Source organism: Homarus americanus, unplaced genomic scaffold (genome assembly GCF_018991925.1).
Source record: "Homarus americanus isolate GMGI-L3 unplaced genomic scaffold, GMGI_Hamer_2.0 scaffold52806, whole genome shotgun sequence".
Classification (NCBI taxonomy): domain Eukaryota; kingdom Metazoa; phylum Arthropoda; class Malacostraca; order Decapoda; family Nephropidae; genus Homarus; species Homarus americanus.
In genome coordinates, this window is record NW_024720773.1 from 2685662 (window position 1) to 2709303 (window position 23642).

A 23642-nucleotide genomic window follows, 5' to 3' on the forward strand; every position below is an offset into this window, starting at 1 on the left:
ATAATATACAGCAGACAACACAATAATAATGTACAACAGACACAATAATGTTAACAGACATAATGTCAACAGACACCCATATGCACAACAGCACATCATAATGTACAACAGACACACCATAATGTACAACAGACACATAATAATGTACAAAAGACACATAATGTAACAGATACACTCATAATGTACAACAGACACACCATAATGTACAACAGACACACAATAATGTACAACAGACACATCATAATGTACATAACCACATAAAATGTACAACAGACACACAATAATGTACAACAGACACACCATAATGTACAACAGACACCTCCATAATGTACAACACACCATAATGACCAGACACACAATGTACAAACAGACACACTATAATGTACAACAGACACCTTATAGACACACCATACGTCACAGACACACAATAATGTACAACAGACACACCATAATGTACAACAGACACATCATATAATGTCCAACAGACACACTAAAATGCAACAGACACACCATAATGTACAACAGACACACCATAATGTACAACAGACACACCATAATGTACAACAGACACACAATAATGTACAACAGACACACCATATCAGTATAGACACATCATGATGTACAACAGACACATCATAATGTACAACAGACACACCATAATGTACAACAGACACACCATAATGTACAACAGACACAGAATAATGCACAAGAGACTCAAATAATGTACAACAGACACACCATAATGTACACTGCAGAAACCATAATGTACAACAAAAACACCATAATGTACAACAGACACACCATAATGTCCAACAGACACACCATAATGACAACAGACACACCATAATGTATAATAGACACATCATGATGTACAACAGACACACCATATTGTACAACAGACACACCATAATGTACAACAGACACACCATATGTATAATAGACACATCATAATGTACAAACAGACACACCATAATGTACAACAGAACACACCATAATGTACAACAGACACAGAATAATGTACAAGAGACTACAATAATGTACAACAGACAAATCATAATGTACACATCAGACCATAATGTACAACAAAACACCATAATGTACAACAGACACACCATAATGTCCAACAGACACACCATAATGTACAACAGACACACCATAATGTATAATAGACACACCATGATGTACAACAAGCACACCATAATGTACAACAGACACACAATAATGTACAACAGACACATCATAATGCACAATAGACCACCTAATGTACAACAGAGCACGTAATGTACAACAGACACATAATAATGTACAACAGACACAATAATGTACAACAGACACACCATATGTCAAACAGACACATCATAAAGTACAACAGACACTCTAATGTAAACAGACACACATAACGTACAACAGACAATAAGTAATGTACAACAGACACACCATAATGTACAACAGATATAACTATAATGTACAACAGACACATAATAGTGTAACTTAACACCACTGTACAACAGACACACAATAATGTACAACAGACACACAATAATGTACAACAGACACACCATAATGTACAACAGACACACATAAAGTACAACAGACACTATAATGTACAACAGACACCATACTGTACAACAGACACACCATAATGTACAACAGACACATAATAATGTGTAACTTAACACCATACTGTACAACAGACACACCACAAAGTGTAGCAGAACACCATAATGTACAACAGACACACAATAATGTACAACAGACACACCATAATGTGCAACAGACGCCTCCATAATGTACAACAGACACAATTATAATGTACAACAGACACACCATAATGTACAACAGACACACCATAATGTGCAACAGAACACCATAATGTACAACAGACACACCATAATGTACAACAGACACAATAATGTACAACAGGCACACCATGATGTACAACAGACACACAATAATGTACAACAGACACATCATAATGTACAACAGACTCACTATAATGTACAACAGAACACCATAATGTACAACAGACACATAATAATGTACAACAGACACCACAATAATGTACAACAGACAATATGTACAACAGACACTATAATGTACAACAGACACACCATAATGTACAACAGACTCTATAATGTACAACAGACACACCATAATGTAGAACAGACACATACTTATGTGTAGCTTAACATCATAATGTACAACAGACACACCATAATGTACAACAGACACACCATAATGTACAACAGACACAATAATAATGTACAAAGACACACCATAATGTGCAATAGACACTCCATAATGTACAACAGACACATCATAATGTACAACAAAAAATAACTAATGTCAACAGACACATAATAATGTGTAACTTAACATCATAATGTACAACAGACACACCATAATGTACACCAGACACATAATAATGTGTAACTTATCACCATAATGTACAACAGAACACCATAATATACAACAGACTCACAATAATGTACAACAGACACACCATAATGTACAAGAGACACACCATAATGTTCAACAGACACACAATAATGTAAAACAGACACACCATAATGTACAAAGACACACACAATAATGTACAACAGACACACCATAATGTACAACAGACACACAATAATGTACAACATGCACACACATGTACAACAGACACAATATAATGTGCAAGAGACACCTATAATGTACAACAGACACACCATAATGTTCAACAGACACACAATATTGTACAACAGACACACCATAATGTACAACAGACACACAATAATGTACAACAGACACAACTCATAATGTACAACAGACACACACACATAATGTACAACATGCACACAATAATGTACAACAGACACACCATAATGTGCAACAGATACCTCTATATGTACAACAGACACACAATAATGTACAACAGACACACCATAATGTACAACAGATACAATAATAATGTAAACAGACACACCATAATATACAACAAAGACAATAATAATGTACAAAATGCACACAATAATGCACAACAGACACACCATAATGTGCATCGACACACCATAATGTACATGACAACAAACACACAATAATGTACAACAGACACACCATATGTACAACAGACACCATAATGTTCAACAGACACACAATAATGTACAAAGACACACAATAATGTGCAACAGACACAACTATAATGTACAACAGATACAGAATAATGTACAACAGACACACATGTACAACAGACACACAATATGTACAACAGACACACAATAATGTACAACAGATACACACATGTAACAACAGACACATCATAATGTACAACAGACACACCATAATGTACAACAGACACACAATAATGTACAACAGACACACCATAATGCACAACAGACACACCATAATGTACAACAGACACACAAATGTACAACAGACACACAATAATGCTCAGAGACACACAATAATGTACAACAGACATACACATAATGTACAACAGATACAGAATAATGTACAACAGACACACAATAATGTACAACAGACACAATAATGTACAACAGACACACACTAATGTACTAGAGACACACAATAATGTACAACAGAGACAGAATAATGTACAACAGACACCATAATGTACAACAGATACAGAATAATGTACAACAGACACACAATAATGTACAACAGACATTCATTAATGTGGAAGAGACACATTATAATGTACAACAGACACACAATATTGTACAATAGACACACAATAATGTACAACAGACACACCGTAATGTACAACAGACACACCATAATGTTCAACAGACACACAATAATGTACAACATACACACCATAATGTGTAACAGACACACCATAATGTACAACAAACACACAATAAAGTACAACAGACACACCATAATTTACAACAGAACACCACAATGTACAAGAGAAACACGATAATGTACAACAGACACACCATGACACACACACACACAATCGGAAATGAGTATGACTATCATCCAGCTATGATACTATAATATGAGTTATTAGGTATGTCACCTAGGTTTGTGAGCTCATAGGTGATTAAAGAGGCCGACTGGGGGCAGGCAGGGTCGTCCTCACATTTACAATACAGACACACGCGGAGGGCTACATCTAGTGCGTGAGGGGTGGTGGCAGCGTCTTTTCGGCGTTGGCGCTTGTCTGCCCTTCGGGTTTGCTCGAAAGTATTGACACCTTCTCAAGTGGTGCTCCCACAAGCGTTATGATGTGGAGTAATTGTCTCCCAGGTGAGGGGATTGATTTGGCACCTTTTCAGGTTTGCCTTAAGACTAACTTTATAACTTTTCAGTTGCCCGCCAGCGTTACGTTTACTATTCGTTAGGTGACTGTAAAATAGCTGCTTTGGCAGTCTGCTGTTGTCCATGTAGGTAACATGGCCAGTCCAATGTAGTTGGTGTCAGTGAGAATACTGGTATTTTACTCTTGTTTTCCCAGCAAACTCAGAGGATGGAACATAGACTAAGTTGGTAAAAGTTTTCAAGTGTCATGAGGTGCTTCCTGTATGTGACCCATGTCTTGCTGCCTTATAACAGGGTGAAGAGGACCACTGCTCGATAAACGTGAAACTTTGTAGATAATTTTATCTCCCTCCAGCTGAAGACACGGGTAGAGAGTCTGCCAAAGGCTTGAGATGCACATCTGATCCGTTGTTGAATCTCGTCATCGATGTCTGCGGTGGTGGACAGGTGGGAGCCGAGAAATTGAAAGTGGGTAACATTAGAGAGGTTAGTACTGTTAAGCTGGATGGATTGTGGAGGTGTGACTGAACAACGGGCAGGCTGAAAGAGAATATGAGCCTTGCTTACATTCACCTCAAGGCTGAAGTGTGTATACGCATCTGCGTAGGTGTTCAGATTTCCTGTAGGTCCATTCAGTATGAGCGACAAGGATGAGGTCGTCTGTAAACTGAAGTTCAGTAATAGAAGCTGTGGACACCTTTGCTCCTGCCTGGAGTCGTCTTATGTTGAAAAGACCCTCCATCCGGTACTGGATGTCCACCCCGCCAGCTAAATTGGCACTGGCACATGTAAGGAAGGCAGCCAAGAAAGTGGAAAAGAGAGTTGGTGCCAGTACACATACTTGTTATACCCCGGTTTGGATGGGGAAGAACTCAGGTTGTGTGCCATTGTGCAGGACACTGCCGTTCATGTCATCGTGGAGTTGTCTCATAATGGCAATGAATTTGTGGCAGCTGAAACGGGTGAGGGTCTGCCAGAGGGCTTCCCTGTTGACCGAGTCTTAGGCCTTGGTTAGGTCGACAAAAGGCCACGTACAGGTCATGACGCTGTTCTCTGCACTTTTCTTGTATCTGGCGGGCAGCAGTGATCATGTCAGTGGTTCCATGAGATGGTCTAAAGTTATATTGAGATTCTGGGAGGAAGTTTTCCCCCTCAACAAGAAGTCTGCTATGGACAGCAGCAAGATCCCGCTGTAATTGCCACTGTCTGACCGGTCTCTCTTGTTCTTATAAATATTGACAATGGAGGCGTGTTTAAGAGTTTGGGGTTTTCCTCCATTTCCCATATAATCTCCAGGAGAGAGTGGTGATGGCTGGTAAGCAGAGATCCTCCTGCTTTATACACCTCGGCTGGGATTCCATCAGGTCTTGAGGCTTTGTTATTTTTCATCTGTTTGATGGGAGTAGCTACCTCATCCAGGGATTGAGGATAGCTGAGGTGGGTCAGCGCTGGATTGTGAGATACCTGCTGGATAGTCAGGACAACCACATTGGTGTTTCAATTGAGCAGCAAATGGTAGTGCTCTTTCCAGCGCTGAAGGATGCCGTCTTCGTCTTTGATTAAGGAGTTACCACGATGAGCGGAGGGGGGGCTGCGCCATGAGTGATTGGCCCATAAAATATTTTAGTGGAAGTGAAAAATTCGCTCATCCTATGTTGATCTGCTAGTTTTTGTGTTTCACATGCTTTATTTTTAAACCAGTCGTTCTTTAGATTGCAAAGTTCCCGTTGGACCATCTCTTTATTTTTGCGGAAGATGTCAGCTTTGGTTCGAGTCTGAGGGTTGTTCTACCAGTCAATTAAAGCAGCACGCTTTTCATTGATAAGTGCATTGATTTTCGGGGCATTTTCATCAAAGTTGCCATTTTGTATTCTTTCGACCTGCCCAAGGGTCTCTCTGCACGTTTTTGTCATGACAATGTCAAGAATACCCCATTTGGCACTGGGATTTGGGTTGTTTGTTGTCGGGATGTTTATCATCCCATGTTCGAGCTGCTCTTTGAAAGCATGTGCTACTGCTGGATCCTCCAGATGCTTAGTGTTAAAACATCTTCTGGAGGCTTGTTGCCTTCGCCGTTATGGGGCGACGTGAAGTGAGAGCTTGGTTCTGATGAGCTGATGATCAATGTTGCAGTGGTATGAGCCTTGCATGGCTCTGGTGATGAGGACACCTCAGCGATCTCTCTTCTCTGACAATAATGTAGTCAACGAGATGCCAGTGTTTGGATCGTGGGTGTTGCCATGAACCCTTGAACTTGTCGGCCTGCCTAGACAAGGTATTGGTGATGATGAGGTTGTGTGCAACCCATTTGCTGAGGAGTAGGCCATTGGGATTACACTTGCCCAGTCCATTTCTTCCTATGATTCCCTGGCAAATGTTAGCATCTCTGCCAACTCTGGCATTGAAGTCACCTCGGAGCACAACCTTATCATCTCTGGGGACAGAGGTTAGCACTCTGTAGAGGTCGGCATAAAAGGCCTCCTTGATGTCAACCTCGGCATCCAGTATTGGGGCGTTTACACTGATGAAATAGGCATGACGTGAGTGATTCAGTGGGACTATGAGAGTCATGAGGCGCTCGTTGATCCCAACAGGCATTTCAGTTAGCCTAGATTGGATGCGTTGGCCAATGGCAAAGCCATCTCCACAAATGCGGCTTCTCTTTGCAGCAGGCTTACCCTTCCAGAAGAAGGTATAACCAGACCCCCGTTCTGTGAGTCGACCCTCGTCTGGGATCTGGGACTCACTGATGGCTGCTCTGTCGATGTAAAACTATCCAGCTCTTTTGCCACAAGGGCAATTCTTCTTTCAGGACGCCCATTTGTACCAGTATCCAGAGGTGTTCTGACATTCCATGCAGCGACCATAAGAGGTTGTATAGTTTGTTTTTAATTTGATCTGAGATTATGATTGTTTTTTCGACCGCATAAGGATGACCTTACTGGGTGCGGTTCTTCAGGCAGGCTATGTTTAGGGCACCTTTTCTAGCTCCCTCCCCAAGTGGGGTGAGCAGAGTCAGTTCTCAAGAAGGCTGCTCAGTTTCATAGACAGGATCGGATTGCACTGCTGCCCAGATCTCAGTGCATAAATGACCATTTTATCTTTGCCGCCTATGTGCAGAGTTATGACTAGAAACTCCGGGCAGTCATCTCTGCCTGTCCTCGTCGCCACTCGTCCGTCGCCATCGGACTTTTGGGGGTCTAGGGGTTTTGATGATGATGAGAAGAATGGGCTGGATGATGTCTGCGCGTGAGTTGATTTATGTGGTGAGGCAGGAGCGCAGGTGCAACCACACATCTTCGCTCTCCCTTTTCTTGATCGAGGGGTGCAAGTGTTGCAACGACTGGGGAGAGGGAGAGTTACAATGGACTGCTAATAGCCCAGTTGTTGGGTTTCGACTTAGTGGCCTGTCCATCATGCCTTTGCCTTCATCCGCTGGTCTAGTCGCCAGGACGTGTCCACATGCCAGTGTTCCTTTGGACGATCCCTCTGGGGCCCACTGCGGCTCCGAAATACCCTGCTGGTCTAGCCTGGGCCCACGAGGCACCCAGTTACCGTGTGTTGGTATGAGGAGGCACAGCAAGAGTCTTGATGGTGAAAAGCACTGTGTACTGGCAGGCAAATACTTATACAAGTTGCTTCCTTGCAACTGCCTAGCTCATACTACAGACGGACAAGGGTTGACCTAATTAAGGTGTATAAATATTTTTGAGGGCGCTACTCAGTCGAGTGTCCATACCTGGAGGTGGCGGACGCCCGCCCCACAAAGGGTCACAGCTCAAGATATAAGAAGCCACAAGTCCAGAAAACTGTGAGGGCAAACTTTTTCGGAGTGGGAATTATGAACTCTTGGAACAACCTGCCAGAGAGTGTTGTGACGGTACCGAGTGTGTGCTCTTTCAAGACCAGAGTTGACCAACACTGGAGCAGGTTCAGGTACATTCAGGAGCCGGTGCATGCCAACAGTGTGTAACAGAGACGTGACCGATCACCCGAGCGGCTAACGAGCCGATCAGTGGTGAAGAGGACACAAGAAAATAAATAGAAACCAAGTGTACGCCATTACATGTACTAACAGTGTACACCATTACAAGTACAACAGTGTACACCATTACATGTACTAACAAGTGTACACCATTACATGTGCTAACAGTGTACACCATTACATGTACTAACAAGTGTACACCATTACATGTACTAACAGTGTACACCATTACATGTACTAACAAGTGTACACCATTACATGTACTAACAGTGTACCTTACATGCTAACAGTGTACACCATTACATGTACTAACAGTGTACACCATTACATGTACTAACAGTGTACACCATTACATGTACTAACAAGTGTACACCATTACAGTATTAACAGTGTACACCATTACATGTACTAACAAGTGTACACCATTACATGTACTAACAGTGTACACCATTACAAGTACTAACAGTGTACACCATTACATGTACTAACAAGTGTACACCATTACATGTACTAACAGTGTACACCATTACATGTACTAACAGTGTACACCATTACATGTACTAACAGTGTACACCATTACATGTACTAACAAGTGTACACCATTACATGTACTAACAGTGTACACCATTACGTAAACTAACAAGTGTGCACCATTATATGTACTAACAGTGTACACCATTACATGTACTAACAGTGCACACCATTACATGTACTAACAGTGTACACCTTTACATGTACTAACAGTGTACACCATTACATGTACTAACAGTGTACACCATTACATGTACTAACAGTGTACACCATTACATGTACTAACAGTGTACACCATTACATGAACTAACAATTGTGTTGTTGTTTACAGTGATGGCGACTATGGTCTCTGCTGCCAGGGTAAGTTCAGTAACCCCCAGCCAGCCTCTACAGTGATGATGAGGTGTAGGTGGTGTTAGTGGTGAAGGTAAGGATGGTGTAGGTGGTGTTAGTGGTGAAGGTAAGGATGGTGTAGGTGGTGTTAGTGGTGAAGGTAAGGATGGTGTAGGTGGTGTTAGTGGTGAAGGTAAGGATGGTGTAGGTGGTGTTAGTGGTGAAGGTAAGGATGGTGTAGGTGGTGTTAGTGGTGAAGGTAAGGATGGTGTAGGTGGTGTTAGTGGTAGGTAAGGATGGTGTAGGTGGTGTTAGTGGTGAGGTAAGGATGGTGTAGGTGGTGTTAGTGGTGAATGGGTTAGGATGGTAGGTGGTGTTAGTGGTGAAGGTAAGGATGGTGTAGGAGGTAAAAATAAGGATGGAGTAGATGGTAAGGTAAGGATGGTGTAGGTGGTGTTAGTGGTGAAGGCAAGGATGTAGGTGGTGTTTGTGGTGAAGGTAAGGATGGTGTAGGTGGTGTTAGAGGTAAGGATGGTGAGTGGTGTAGGTGGTGTTAGTGGTGAAGGTGGTGTAGGTAAGGATGGTGTGAGCTGGTGAAGGTAAGGGTGGAGTAGGTGTAGGTGGTGTTAGTAGAAGTAAGGATGGTGTAGTTGGTGAAGATAAGGATGGTGTAGTGGTGTAGGTGGTGTAGGTGATGTAGGTAGTAGGTAAGGATGGTGTAGGTGGTGTAGGTGGTGAAGATAAGGATGGCGTAGGTGGTGTAGGTAAGGATGGTGTAGGTGATGGAAGTAGGGATGGTGTACGTGGTGTAGGTAAGGATGGTGTAGGTGGTGCAGGTAAGGATGGTGTAGGTGGTGTAGGTAAGGTTGGTGTAGGTGGTGTAGGTAAGAGTAGTGTCGTGGTGTAGGTGGTGTTAGTGGTGAAGGTAAGAATGGTGTAGTGGTGTAGGTGGTGTAGGTATGGATAGATTTGGTGGTGTAGGTAAGGATGGTGTAGGTGGTGTAGGTAAGGATGGTGTAGGTGGTGTAGGTAAGGATGGTTTAGGTAGTGTAGGTGGTGCAGGTAAGGATGTTTTAGCTGTGGTATGATATCGAACTATCTCACTTGTTAACACTTGCCTGAACGAGTGTAGGTTAGTCGCTGGTACCTTTGATGCAGCTGAGTGAGATATCAGGTAATCTCACGGCGTGTCACCTTTGATACAGTCGTAGATTGGTTGATAGTTGAAATCGTCACAGCTGTCCTGGGTTGTACTTGTATTTTCTTAGCTTGTAAGTTAAACACGACACACAGGTACTGTTCTCTTCACACGTTGTTCCTTGGTTTAATGTAAACACACGTGGTGATTTTCTAGTTATATTGGGTAGTCATGTCTGTACAATTATTTGGTATGACAGACTAATAAGCATTAGCTATTAGCTTGTAGTTAGCTGATATATTTAGAGGGATGCACAGCCTGGAGAGCTGGTCTCTCGACACTACTTTAAGGCATCGTGCCGGGCTGTGAACTGGGGGAACTGGGCTGTACTCTCTTGAGTCTGGTGCCTGGAGAGTAACCAATCCTTCAACACAGACATTATCTAAACAGCCAACTCACACACGGAGGGTTGAGTCTGTAGATTTATGGGCTGTACACCCGAGAAGGTGTGCATGAACAAATGTTTATGGGTTATCCACCCTAGGATTTGTGACAGAACAAATGCTTATGTAGCTATATGCTCAAGAGTCTGGGTGATAGAATGTATATACAGTAATGAATATATGTCCTTAGCCAGTATTTATATAATATTAATGTGACGGGCTAATACATCGCTCGGCTACCACCCACCGAGTTCCACGTGGTGTAATACCCACTCAGATAAGCTCTATGTGTACCTAAACCTGTTATAATGAATGTGTGCTTCAGCTAAGCTGAGATCTTCAACCTTTATGTAAATGGTGGTTGAGATTCAATGAACCTTGCCTACAGTGCCTTTCTAAAATGTTTCTGCACGAACCAAAAATACTCGTACACTAATAACACAAATGGTAAGGTTGGTATCATAAAGCTTGAGTTTACAAATGTTAAGATAATAAAAATGAATAATTGTTGCTAAGTATACAAAAATATGTTTCACTTATATAAGAAATTTGTTTTTAATAATTTTTATTTTTATTAGAACTTATAATGAGTTTACTGAGCATTGACTATTGGTTTTATGTATTTATAAATCATGAATTAAAATTTACATAGAAAGGTTAAATGTTCATGGGTTGGCAACGTTTTTTAGGGAAATGGCTAGTAACTTTATAATTGTCTGGCCTCATCTAGTAACCCTTAACTTGCTCTTATCCTGGCACAGCAAAATTAATCTGTTCTGTGTAGAAAAATAAAAATAAAAATACTCAACATTATGAAGGTGTGCATGGACACAGATCTAGTACTAGGTGTGAAGATATTGATGAATGTGTATGCTGAGCATAATAGTATATGCTAGTGTCAATATGACGACCTACAGTTTATCAGCATTTCCTGATCATCTGTAGCTACTAAGATTAGTCATTCACAACTAGAAGAAGTTCAGTTTGTTTAACCAATGTCAAAATTGTCAGTTTATTTTATTAGGAATAGTCCCATATATCATGTATTAAATTTAGAAGTAGAAAGCAATAGGATATGTATACAAGAATAACATCATAGATAGGGGGTTAATTAAAGATCTCTCTTGGCTATCTGCAAAGCGTCAAGGAGATTAATAACAGCTTGTGTTGTATAACATTCACATTATTGAGCCTGTATTATATAGATGTGCATCTATCTACGCTTAATCTGTACGTGCAGAACGTAGTTTCATACGATACTCATTGGATACAGCTTGTGTATTTGTAGTGTCTACGACCTGCGTAGGTACGTCTTGGACGTTTTGGTTGTCATTTTGTGCAGACGTAGAGTCTACTGCTTGTGTAGGAACGTCGTGTACCATGGTGGGAAGCAAGTCAGGGCTCACCTTTTTTAATCTGTCCACGTGTACTACGTTGGTAATTTGTGTATCTGGTTTAAGTATTTTGAATTTGTTACCGTGCTCTTTGGCAATTATCAGGAAGGGTCCTGAAAATGTCGACGAAAGTTTAGAGATTCTTTCAGGTTCTCTTATCATGACAACGTCGCCTATTTCTAGCTTGATAGGCTTAGTCTGTTTATGTTGCTTGTAAATCATTTCAGTGCGCGATGCTGCTAATTGTTTACGGACTTTTCCATGGATGTCAGTGAAGACATTGATTTGTTTCTTTGCATAATCATCCATGTTATATACAGGTTGTGTAGGTCCTGTAAGTATGTCATAGGGTAATCTTTTATCGGGCCCATATATGATATAGCAAGATGCTTTGCCTGTGAATCTATTTATTGACCCATTTATTGACGATGATACTTGAGGTAACCAATCCTCCCATGCTACCTGCAATGGATTCACTATATGTCTGAAAATCTATAGGATTTTGCGATTGGTCCGCTCAACTAGGCCATTCGATTGTGGGTGATAAGCTGCTGTGAAGTTTTGTTGAATGCCGTATTGTTGGCATATGGTTGCAAGAAGTTGATTCTTAAATTCTGATCTGTTGTCGGATAGAATAAACTTTGGTGTAGTGAACGGACATATGAGATGCGTCACTAAAGCGTGTGCCACAGTCTCCGTGGATTTATCCTGCAAGGGGACTAAAATCACACATCTGGAGAAGTGATCAACACACACATGTATGTAGGTGGAGCCTTGATGGCATTTTGGCAGTTGCAATAAGTCGATTGCGACTGTGTCGAATGGGCGTTCAGGCGTTGGGTATTCGAGAATTGGAGCAGGTTGCATCGTGGTTCCCTTGTGTTGAGCGCAAGATAAACAATTAGCAATGTGTCGCTCGATGTCCCTTTTCATTGTACTCCAATAGTAGGATTTTCTTATTTCTGCAAGGCATTTGTCACGCCCTGGATGGCCTGCTTTTTATAATCCTGCCTTTGGTGTTGGTAGTCCTGCCTGTATTGACTTACACAATCCTCTGAACTGTGTGGTCTAGATTGATGTAGTAAACACCACTGGTCACTTTTGGGTTCTGCAGCATTGTAAGTCCTGCTTACTGCACTTGAATTTAACTTTTGATTTTGATTTTTGAAGTTGCTTTTCTTGGCTTTGTTAAGCTGATAGGTATTACCGTCTTGTTTTGCATAATAACAGTCTTCAGTCGTATGATTCTGTTTCTTGCAAATTTTACAGACAGTTTTTTGTTTAGGCTTGGTACCTGTTTCTTTATGAATCTTAATTGGTGCTGTTGCCACCGGTGCAATGGCTCTAGCAAGTGGTGTGCATGGGGCTCTCTGTACTATCTTTTCTGCATAATCTGTGAGTTCGTCTGACTGAGGGTAATTTTCCTTTTGAGCTTGCTTAAACTCTACTTCTTGAAGAAGAAATATAAATTGGATATACTCGACGAGAAGAAACACTTGTTCCTCACTCATTTTACAGTCCTTGTCAAACCAATCAGAGCCGGAGAAGTGTGCTTTCACATCGTCATAAGCCTCCCCCGCTATAGACTGTGCCATAAAGTATCCTGTGTTTTGACTCGCGGTGGTTCTGTTTACCATTCTAAAACCCATGAGATGACCGTCAACTCTGATCAAAGAAGCATACCAAATTTCTTTAAATCATCATATTTGATCGAGTAAAGCCGTAGCATTAGGGGTGACTGCACGACACCCCGTTTAATGTGACCACAGACGAATGCTTTACGATCCTCGTCATCTCAGACATTATTATGTCTCATCACATCCTCACATGCTTGCATCACTGGGTTAGTCATGTTAGTGGTTAGAGGTTTACTAGTTAATTGAAATGCTGGTAAATTACTAGCATGCATTAGAGGATGCCAATACACTATAGTCAGGTGTAGTGTCAGAGGTAGGTTCACTATACAGAGGTGTAGTGTCGTAAGAACGTCCTGACCTAAGTTGTGTAAATAATAATTCGTTATTTGTTTTATCTATAACTGTTTCACTAACTTCTAATGAAGTGTTTACTGTTAGTTCAGGTTCAATGACTTGTAATTCATGTACACCTTTGAGTTCACATGTGTCAATGTTTTACTGTGTCATGAGGTACAGTGTAAGAGCGGGCCACTACTACTTACTGCTGAACCACCGAGGCCACCATTTGTAAGAGCGAGCAACACAAGCTGCCACCCTGCGAGGGCTTGGCACTCTACAACAACTTACGTAGATACTTCCACCTGGTAGCGTGACGCGAGAGGAAGGCCCATGGTACATGTAATTATAGTATCGAGTATTAGGAAAGAACAACAGTGAATACTATAGGTGAATCATAGACCCACATACAACACAATGTATATTAAACACAAAATGGTTACAGAAAAGACGTTGTATGCACCCAAATCGAACTCTGGCACATGCCCTCAGGCTCAATTTACTTGCACCATCACTGGGTGTACACACATCAAAACACACATAACTCTCACAGCACTCGTAGCACCATTAAACCAGTGCCACCTCCCAGTACAACACCTCAATACCCCAGGGCAACACTCCAGCGGCCGCCATGGGAGTCTCATCAAGTGACACCTTCCAACAAACCCAATACCGGTGGACTAGCACCACCACACCAACAGCCCCACCGAGTTATGTACTGTACTCATCCACCAATGATGGGGCTGGCAGTTGCTTGTGGGGCTTGACGGTCCGGGTTCACCACAGGGCATGGCGTTAGGGGAACACTGGGCTGCTATGGGGCCCATAGGTGGTAGTGGAGCCTGACGGCGGGGTTCACGGGGACACCTGACTCCACTGGACCCTCAGACATCTCCCCCAGACTAGTGGATGCGTCATCCACGCCACAGACATGGCCCAGGCTGCGATAGGGACCTGTTGGTGGGAAGTGTACGGCTTACTCACGGCTTATAACGAACTCGACGTTTCAAAGGACATTAATTAAGAACGTAAAATACTTCATTCAAAGCACATTAACTACGTTACTTTAACATTGCACAATCAAACTCTTAATTAGGGTCAATCACTTAAAAATGGAATTACAACACGGGAGAAGGTGGAATGACTCTATCTGTTGGTGGAAGTGGCGGCTTACCGAATTGGAAAACCAACCGCAGCCTTCCACCCACGCTAAAGTCACGGATTCCACCTATCAACCACATTTCACTGAATTACGTTACTGTAACATTCTGACGTTTGAAACTGAGACTACGAACTCAGTTTCATTCCTACTATCTTCACAAAACATGCTCTGACTGAGCTATCAAAAGCAAGAATTAAATTGATCATAAAAGGTTGGATGGCAACAGGTCCCAACATGCAGCGCCTTGCTACAAACCCGAGGAGCAGATTCAAAAGGTTCCTTCAGAATATTAACTAATTCCTCACGTTAACCTCCTAACATAATTTCACTATGATTATCTGAGTCTCTACTAATCATAGGTGAAAAAAGGTTTACAGGGTCTCAGTAGCAGAAAGAGTTTACAACCTGTCAACAAACATACGACATCTCGATGACGTCATCAGGAAACAGAGAGAATGGAGACATTTCCACTGGGAGACTCCAGAAGGTTTAGTGACGTAGTCGATGAGTTTGATAAGTGATACCATAAGAAAATACCACTGGGTCTCTTACATCACCGCCTGTCAAGTTGTATTATGGCTCTCTGACCACACCATAACTTGTCCCTCAGGGTTTTCTGTTGGTTAGCCTTGTCCTTATGTTACCACTTAAGAGTTAGTGTTACCACTTACAAGTTAGTGCTACCACTTGTACTGGTACACAGTTAAGGTAACTCTGCCCAGGTGGGTTATTCCCCGTAAAAAAAAAGGTGGTGTAGGTGGTGTAAGTGCTGTACGGATGGTGTAAGTGGTGTGCGTGGTGTAGGTAAGGATGTGAGTGTAGTCACACACAGGGTGATGAAATACGTCTAGAGTGGCAGCATTATGTTAGTGTTAAGGAGCAAGAACTGTTTGCTCCCTCTCGCTTTCAGCTGCCGCCGCTGGCTACCCATCCTGGTGAACGGGGAAGCAACTTGCATAAGTCTTCCCCTGCCAGTACACAGCCTCCTCACCATCAAGACTTCTGCTGTGCCTCCTCATGACAACACACCATAACTGGGTGCCTTGCTGCCTTGCGGATTAACCTTGGTAGGTATAAGGCTATGGGAATAAACCCCGAACGAAAAATCTGCGGTGGAGCCCCACATCAGGCAGACATACTTACAGAGCCCCAGCAAGACCCCAACGGCGGTGTAGGCGGAAGAGGTGACCACCATGGAAACCCAACGACTATACCGTGGACGAAGGCAATGCCTGATGGACAGGCTACTAAGGCGAAACCCAACAAACTGGGCTATCGGCAGTCCATTGCGGCTCTCCCTTTCCCCAGTTGTTGCAACACATGCACCACTGGATCAGGAAAAGGGAGAGCCAAGATGTGTGGTGGCAGCCTGCGCTCCTGCTTCACCACATAAATCAACTCATGCGCAGCCATCATCCAGTTCATCATACCTCTCATCATCATCAAAACCCCTATACCTCCAAAAGTCCTATGGCGAAGGACGAGTGGCGACGGGGACGGGCAGAGATGATTGCCGGGAGTTTTTATTCACAACTCTGCACATGGTCGGCACAGATGAGATGGTCGTATCTGCACTGGGATCTAGGCAACAGTGCAATTCGGTCCTGGCTCTGCGACTGAGCAGCCCTTTCGGGGAGCCACTTGCTCACCCCACATGTGGAGGGGGCTAGAAAAGGTGCCCTAAACATAGCCTGCCTAAAAACCTAACCTGACTGGGCAACCGCACCCAGTAAGGTCATCCTTATGCGGTCGAAAACACAACTAAAATCACAGATCCAAACAAAAATTAACAATACAACCTCTTATGGTCGCTGCATGGATACTGGCACAAATGCGCATTCTGAAATAAGAACTGCCCTTATGGCAAAAAGCTGGCTTGGTATAAAATCGACATAGCAGCCATCAGTGTCTTGGCTCCCAGATGAGGGCCAACTCAGAAAACCGGGGTCTGAGTACACCTTCTTCTGGAAGAGTAAGCCTGCTGCGGAGAGAAACCGCATTTATGGAGTTGGCTTTGCCATCCGCCAACGCATCCTATTGGGATCAACGGGCGCCTCATGACGCTTCGAGTCCCACTGAATCACTCATCAGTGCATACGCCTCAACACTGGGTGCAGAGGATGACATCAAGGGGGCCTTTTTCGCCGACCTGGACAGAGTGTTAACCTCTATCCCCAGAGAAGATAAGGTTGTGCTCCTTGGCGACTTCAATGCCAGAGTTGACAGAGATGCTAATATTTGGCAGGGAACCATAGGGAGAAATGGACTAAGCAAGTGTAATCCCAACGGCCAACTCCTCCTCAGCAAGTGTGCTGCACACAACCACTCTCACCAATAACTTGTTTAGACAGGCCGACAAGTTCAAGGGTTCGTGGCAACACCCACGATCCAAACACTGGCATCTCATTGACTACATCCTTGTCAGAGAAAGAGATCGCTGAGATATCCTCATCACCCGTGTCATGCGTGGCTCAGACAACTGTGACACTGATCATCGACTTGTCAGATCCAAGCTCTCACTTCACATCGCCCCAAAACGGCGAAAGCAGCAAGCCTCCAGAAGAGGTTTTAATACTAAGCGTCTGGAAGATCCAGTGGTAGCGCATGCTTTCAGAAAGCAGCTCGAAAACGGGCTTATAAACAACCCAACAGCAAACACTGTGAATCCCAGTGCCGAATGGGATACTCTTAATACTGTTATGACAAAAACCTGCAGAGAGACCCTCAGCCAGATCAAAGGACTGGCTTGATGAAAATGACCCGGCAATCAAAGTACTCATCGATGATAAATGTGCTGCTTTTACTGATTGGCAGAACAACCCTCAGTCTCGAACCAAAGGTGATACCTTCCGCAAGAAGAAAGCGGCAACCCAGTGGGAACTTCGCAGTCTAAAGGACGACTGGCTTAAAAATAAAGCTTGTGAAGCACAAAACTTGCAGATCAGCACAAGATGCACAAATTCATTGCTCAACCGAAACACCAGCCGTCTCCAATCTCTCGTGGAGAATATATGGGAAAAGGAGGAAATCCCGCAAGCTCTTAAAGACGCCTCCATTATCAATATTTATAAGAACAAGGGAGACCGGTCAGACTGTGGCAACTACCGTGGGATCTCGCTGCTCTCCGTAGTTGGCAACATTATCGCCCGAGTCCTCCTCAACAAACTTCTATCTGAGGCGAAAAACTTCCTCCCTGAATCTCAATGTGGTTTTAGAACATCACGTGGCACCACTGACATGATCTTTCCTGCCCGCCAGATACAGGAAAAGTGCAGAGAACAGTGTCTTGACATGTATATGGCTTCCAACGACCTAACCAAGGCCTTCGACTCGGTCAACAGGGAAGCCCTCTGGTGGACCCTCAGCCCACCAAAATTCATCGCCATTGTGAGGCAACTCCACGGTGGCATGAACAGCAGTGTCCTGCACTGCGGCACCCAGTCAGTGTTCTTCCCCATCCAAACAGGGGTTAAACAGGGGTGTTTAATGGCACCAACTCTCTTTTCCATCTTCTTGGCTGCCTTCCTTACTCGTGCCAGTGCCAATTCAGCCAGCGGGGTGAACATCGAGTATCGGGTGAAGGGGGGGTCTTTTCAACATAAGACAACTCCAGGCAAGAAGAAAGATGTCGCCAGCTTCCATTACTGAACTTCGGTATACAGACCACCTAACCCTTGTTGCTCACACTGAATACGACCTACAGGAGATCCTGAACACCTACGCAGACACGTATGCACACTTCGGCCTTGAGGTGAATGACGTAAGACTCAGATTCTCTCTGAACCTGCCCCTGGTTCAGACACACCTGCACCATCCATCCAGCTTTACGGTACTACCCTCTCTAATGTTGCCCACTTGCGGTATCTCGGCTCCCACCTGTACACCACTGCAGACATCGATGAAGAGATTCAGCATCGGATCAGATATGCATCTCAAGCGTTTGGCAGACTCCGAAATCGTGTTTTCAGCTGTAGGGAGCTGAAATTATCTACAAAGCAGCACGTATATCGAGCATCAAGCAGTGGTCCTCCCCACCCTGCTATATGGCAGTGAGACATGGTTCACATTCAGGAGGCACCTCAAGGCACTTGAAAACTTTCACCAACGTAGTCTACGTTCCATCCTCCGAGTTTGCTGGGAAAACAAGAGAACAAATGCCAGTATTCTCACTGACACCAACCGTAGGAGCATCGAGGCTACCATTATCCATGAACAACTACATTGGAGAGGCCATGTTACCCGTATGTACGGCAGTAGACTGCCAAAGCAGCTACTTTACAGTCACCTGACGAATAGTAAACGTAATGCCGGCTGGCAATTGAAAAGATATAAGGATAGTCTTAAGATAAACCTGAAAACTGCCAAATCGACCCCCCCCCCTCACCTGGGAGTCGATTACGCCACATTGTAACCGTTGGAGGAGTACCACACGAGAAGGTGTCAATACTTTCGAGTTAGCCCGACTGCAAACCGAGGCAGACAAGCGCCAACATCGGAAAGACGCTGCCACCGCCCCTCCCACAGAAGATGGAGCCCTCCACATGTGCAACGAATGTGAACGACGCTGCGGGTCCCGAATCGGTCTCTTTCGTCACCTTAAAACTCACTAACCTAGGTGACATCCCTAATACCTCATATCATTGTATCATAGCTGGATGATCGTCATACTCGATTCCGAGTGACAGCAAATTAGTACAGTAGGTAAGGATGGTGTAGGTGAAGTACGTAATGTAGGTAACGATGGTACAATATCTGTAGGTGTTATAATTATTGGTTACGTTGATTTATTTGCTGTCAGTGGCAATAGATAGAGACGGTTAAGGTACGGTCGGCAGCCACCAGCAGTGACGGCCGCATGTGTGCCACACCTATGGACGTGTGTGCACTCTTGCTCATGTTGCACACTTACTTTTTCCTGGAAGTTACTGTGTTGACTAATTATTTAAGCTTATAAAGGGGTGACAGTATTCTCTGTAAAAGGTCTTTACGAAATGTTGTTAAGCACTCCAGTAGAATAACTGATCTGTGATTATCAAAACATATTTGTGAGATTTTGAGGAAGGAAGGCGCCACCAAACACATGGTGACTACTATCTGTACAGGTCGTGTGTTGAGTGGGTACAGGTGGCGGTGTAGTGGTGAAAAGGAGAGTGGCAGCGACCACACAGACGTGACCGGAGGTGAGGACACACCCAGGCCACTACAGCTATTCCAGATACTGGATGATCTTAACATCCGTGCTGAACAGAATGTGTGTTGAGATAAAGTACAATAATAGTTTTATCTTTATTTGGTTCACTTTACTGATGGTACAATGACTATACTATACTATACTGTACTGTACTGTACTGTACTGTACTGTACTGTACTATACTGTACTGTACTGTACTGTACTGTATTTTACTGTACTGTACTGTACTGTACTGTACTGTACTGTACTGTACTGTACTGTACTGTACGACACCCAACAGTGTAATTATAACAGTACATTTTTGTTTTCTTTACATTTATCCTCTTCACCACTGATCGGCTCGTTAGCCGCTTGGGCGATCGGTCGCATCTCTGTTACGCACTGTTGGCAAGTACTGGGCATGCACCGGCTCCTCAATGTATCTGAACCTGCACCAGTGTTGGTCAAGTCTGGTCTTGAAGGAGCACACACTCGGTGCCGTCACAACACTTTCTGGCAGGTTGTTCCAAGAGTTCACAACTCTCACTCCGAAAAAAGTTTGCCCTCACAGTTTTCTGGACATGTGGCTTCTTCAATTTTGAGCTGAGACCCCTTGTGGGGCGAGCGTCCGCCAGCTCCAGGTAAGGGCACTCGAGTGAGTAGCGCCCATTGAGATGTTTATACACCTCAATTAGGCCCCCCCTTGCCTGTCTGTAATATAAGCTAGGCAGTTGCAGGCGCTCTAATCTCTCAGGGTAGCTGAGGTGCCGAACGTGCTGGCACCAGCCTGGTGGCCCTCCTTTGGACATTTTCAACCAACTAACAGTCCCTAGCATATCTCATGGACCAAACGAGGTGACAGTACCCCAGACGGATCGTCTAGATGTCTGAACGACCTTCTTTTACGACCTAATAATTTAGTTGCCTGATTCACTTTCTTCTCGCAATGGACCGAGAACTTCAGCTTATTAGGGGTTAAGGCTGCCAAGGGGGTCCCCGTGGCTAAGTAGTTTCATTAGCCTGAGATGAAGTAAGAAACACCGCCATAATGAAGTAAGGAGCACTGCCACAATGAAGTAAGGAACACTGCCATAATGAAATAAGAAACACTTCCATAATGAAGTAAGAAAAACTGCCATAATGAAGTAAGAAACACTGCCATAATGAAGTAAGAAACACTGCCATAATGAAGTAAGGAGCACTGCCATATTGAAATAAGAAACAATGCCATCACGAAATAAGAAACACTGCCATAATGAAGTAAGAAACACTGCTATAATGAAGTAAGGAGCACTACCATAATGAAGTAAGAAATACTGCCATAATGAAGTAAGGGGTACTACCATAATGAAGTAAGGAACACTGCTATAATGAAGTCAGGAACACTACCATAATGAAGCAAGGAACCCTGCCATAATGAAGTAAGGAACCCTGCCATAATGAAGTAAGGAACCCTGCCTTAATGAAGTAAGGAGCACTACCATAATGAAGTAAGAAACACTACCATAATGAAGTAAGAAACACTACCATAATGAAGTAAGAAACACTGCCATAATGAAGTAAGAAACATTGCCATAATGAAGTAAGGAACCCTGCTATAATGAAGTAAGAAACACTACCATGATGAAGTAAGAAACACTGCTATAATGAAGTAAGGAGTACTACCATAATGAAGTAAGGAACACTGCTATAATGAAGTAAGGAACACTACCATAATGAAGTAGGTAACACTGCTATAATGAAGTAAGGAACACTACCATAATGAAGTAGGGAATCCTGCCATAATGAAGTTAGGAGCTCTGCCATTGTGTGTGAGAAAATATTAGTTTAGGGATACCAACCATGACTGGTTTATTGGGTGTGCAGTGTTGACGTTGGGAATGAGGTTGCAGTAGAGTACAGTATAGTACAGTGAAACCGCCTTAGTGAAGGACGGTCGGGTGACGGGCAAGTCGATGGGAATGATTGAAACCCGCCTTTTGACGCACTCGATATTTATTGATATCAAAATCTGCAGAGAACAAGGCGTTCATTAGTATTACATGGTGATCCATCTGATGCATAATTAGTTAGTCTCACACAATTTTATCTTAACTACATAAGATCATTAAACATAGTGACATAATACAAAGTTCTTAACTCTATTAATCTTAGTTACGCTTCATTCCGTATTGTCTTATTACTCCAGATAAGGCAGAAACGAGTAGGCGTAATTAGTCAACAATATTTCAGTACTGAGGGGTACGTCATCACGTAGGCTGTACTTACAAGTGCGTGTCCAAGTAAATCAGTATGGTGTTCCAAGAGAAAACAGTACTGCGTAAATTGTCTTAGCAGGGACAGGACTGTGATGGCGTGTGTTCACTACTGCCAGCAGAGAGTGGAGATCCTCACAGTATCGCTGTAGATCGTGGTCTGGAGTCAGGCAGGCCAGACAGACAGTCACAGTGCCTGCAGAACTGTCTACTCAGCAGAAACCCAAGACCACTCGGCTGTAAACATCCCTTTAGCTCGCTCCACTCCCCTTTCCTACATTCTTCAATACTCTCATAACTAAACTATGTCTAACAATTTATTAACACTGTCCACGCGGTTCCCTGTGGGCGGTAACACTTTATGTTTGTTTGGTAAGGTGCCACTCGTAGAGGGCACACCGGTAGAGCCACAAATGCCAGCACTGTGTAGCTGAAGCCAGCGGTGATAACAAACAGTGTAATTTAGTACAGTACAGTACAGTACAGTACAGTACAGTACAGTACAGCATAGTACAGTAAAGTACAGTACAGTATAATACATTTGTAGTTTCTGAGTCCGAGCGGCCTTGACTGGTAATTGATCTTTCTTCCTGGTTGTGGATATTACCAAAGTCCAGATTTATATACACTCTCCTCCTATTAATTTTCTTCTTTAATAAAGTTGAGAAGGGATGAAATATAGTCTTGTACAGGGTTGTTTCTGTATTAACCGAGCTATGTACAGAATCTGCCGAGACGAAGGATCTAGCCTGCTGTATGGGCTAAATGTGTGTACTGAGTCTCGGCCAGTGACAGACTAACTCTACTCACTCTTACAGATAGCGACTAGGGTTAGCGACGCCTTGAGACGCCTCATAGTCATGTGACGCCTTGGGTCATGTGACGCCAAACGGTCATAGCCTCGTGATCGATACATGTGGAAGCTATTATAGGAGGCTTGAGAAACTATGTCGTACAGCTGTGTCTCACACAGACATAACCGCATGATC

At 43.3% G+C, this 23642-nt stretch overlaps 1 protein-coding gene across 1 annotated transcript in view; it reads left to right on the forward strand.

The window, feature by feature from the left end:
• The window catches only part of LOC121861152 (spidroin-1-like), a 33283-nt gene that overhangs the window by 7529 nt on the left and 2112 nt on the right, over positions 1 to 23642 (forward strand). The window contains exon 2 of the mRNA XM_042358719.1: positions 9117 to 9145. Coding sequence (XP_042214653.1) covers positions 9117 to 9145 — 29 coding nt within the window. The remainder of the gene's footprint in view (positions 1 to 9116; positions 9146 to 23642) is intronic.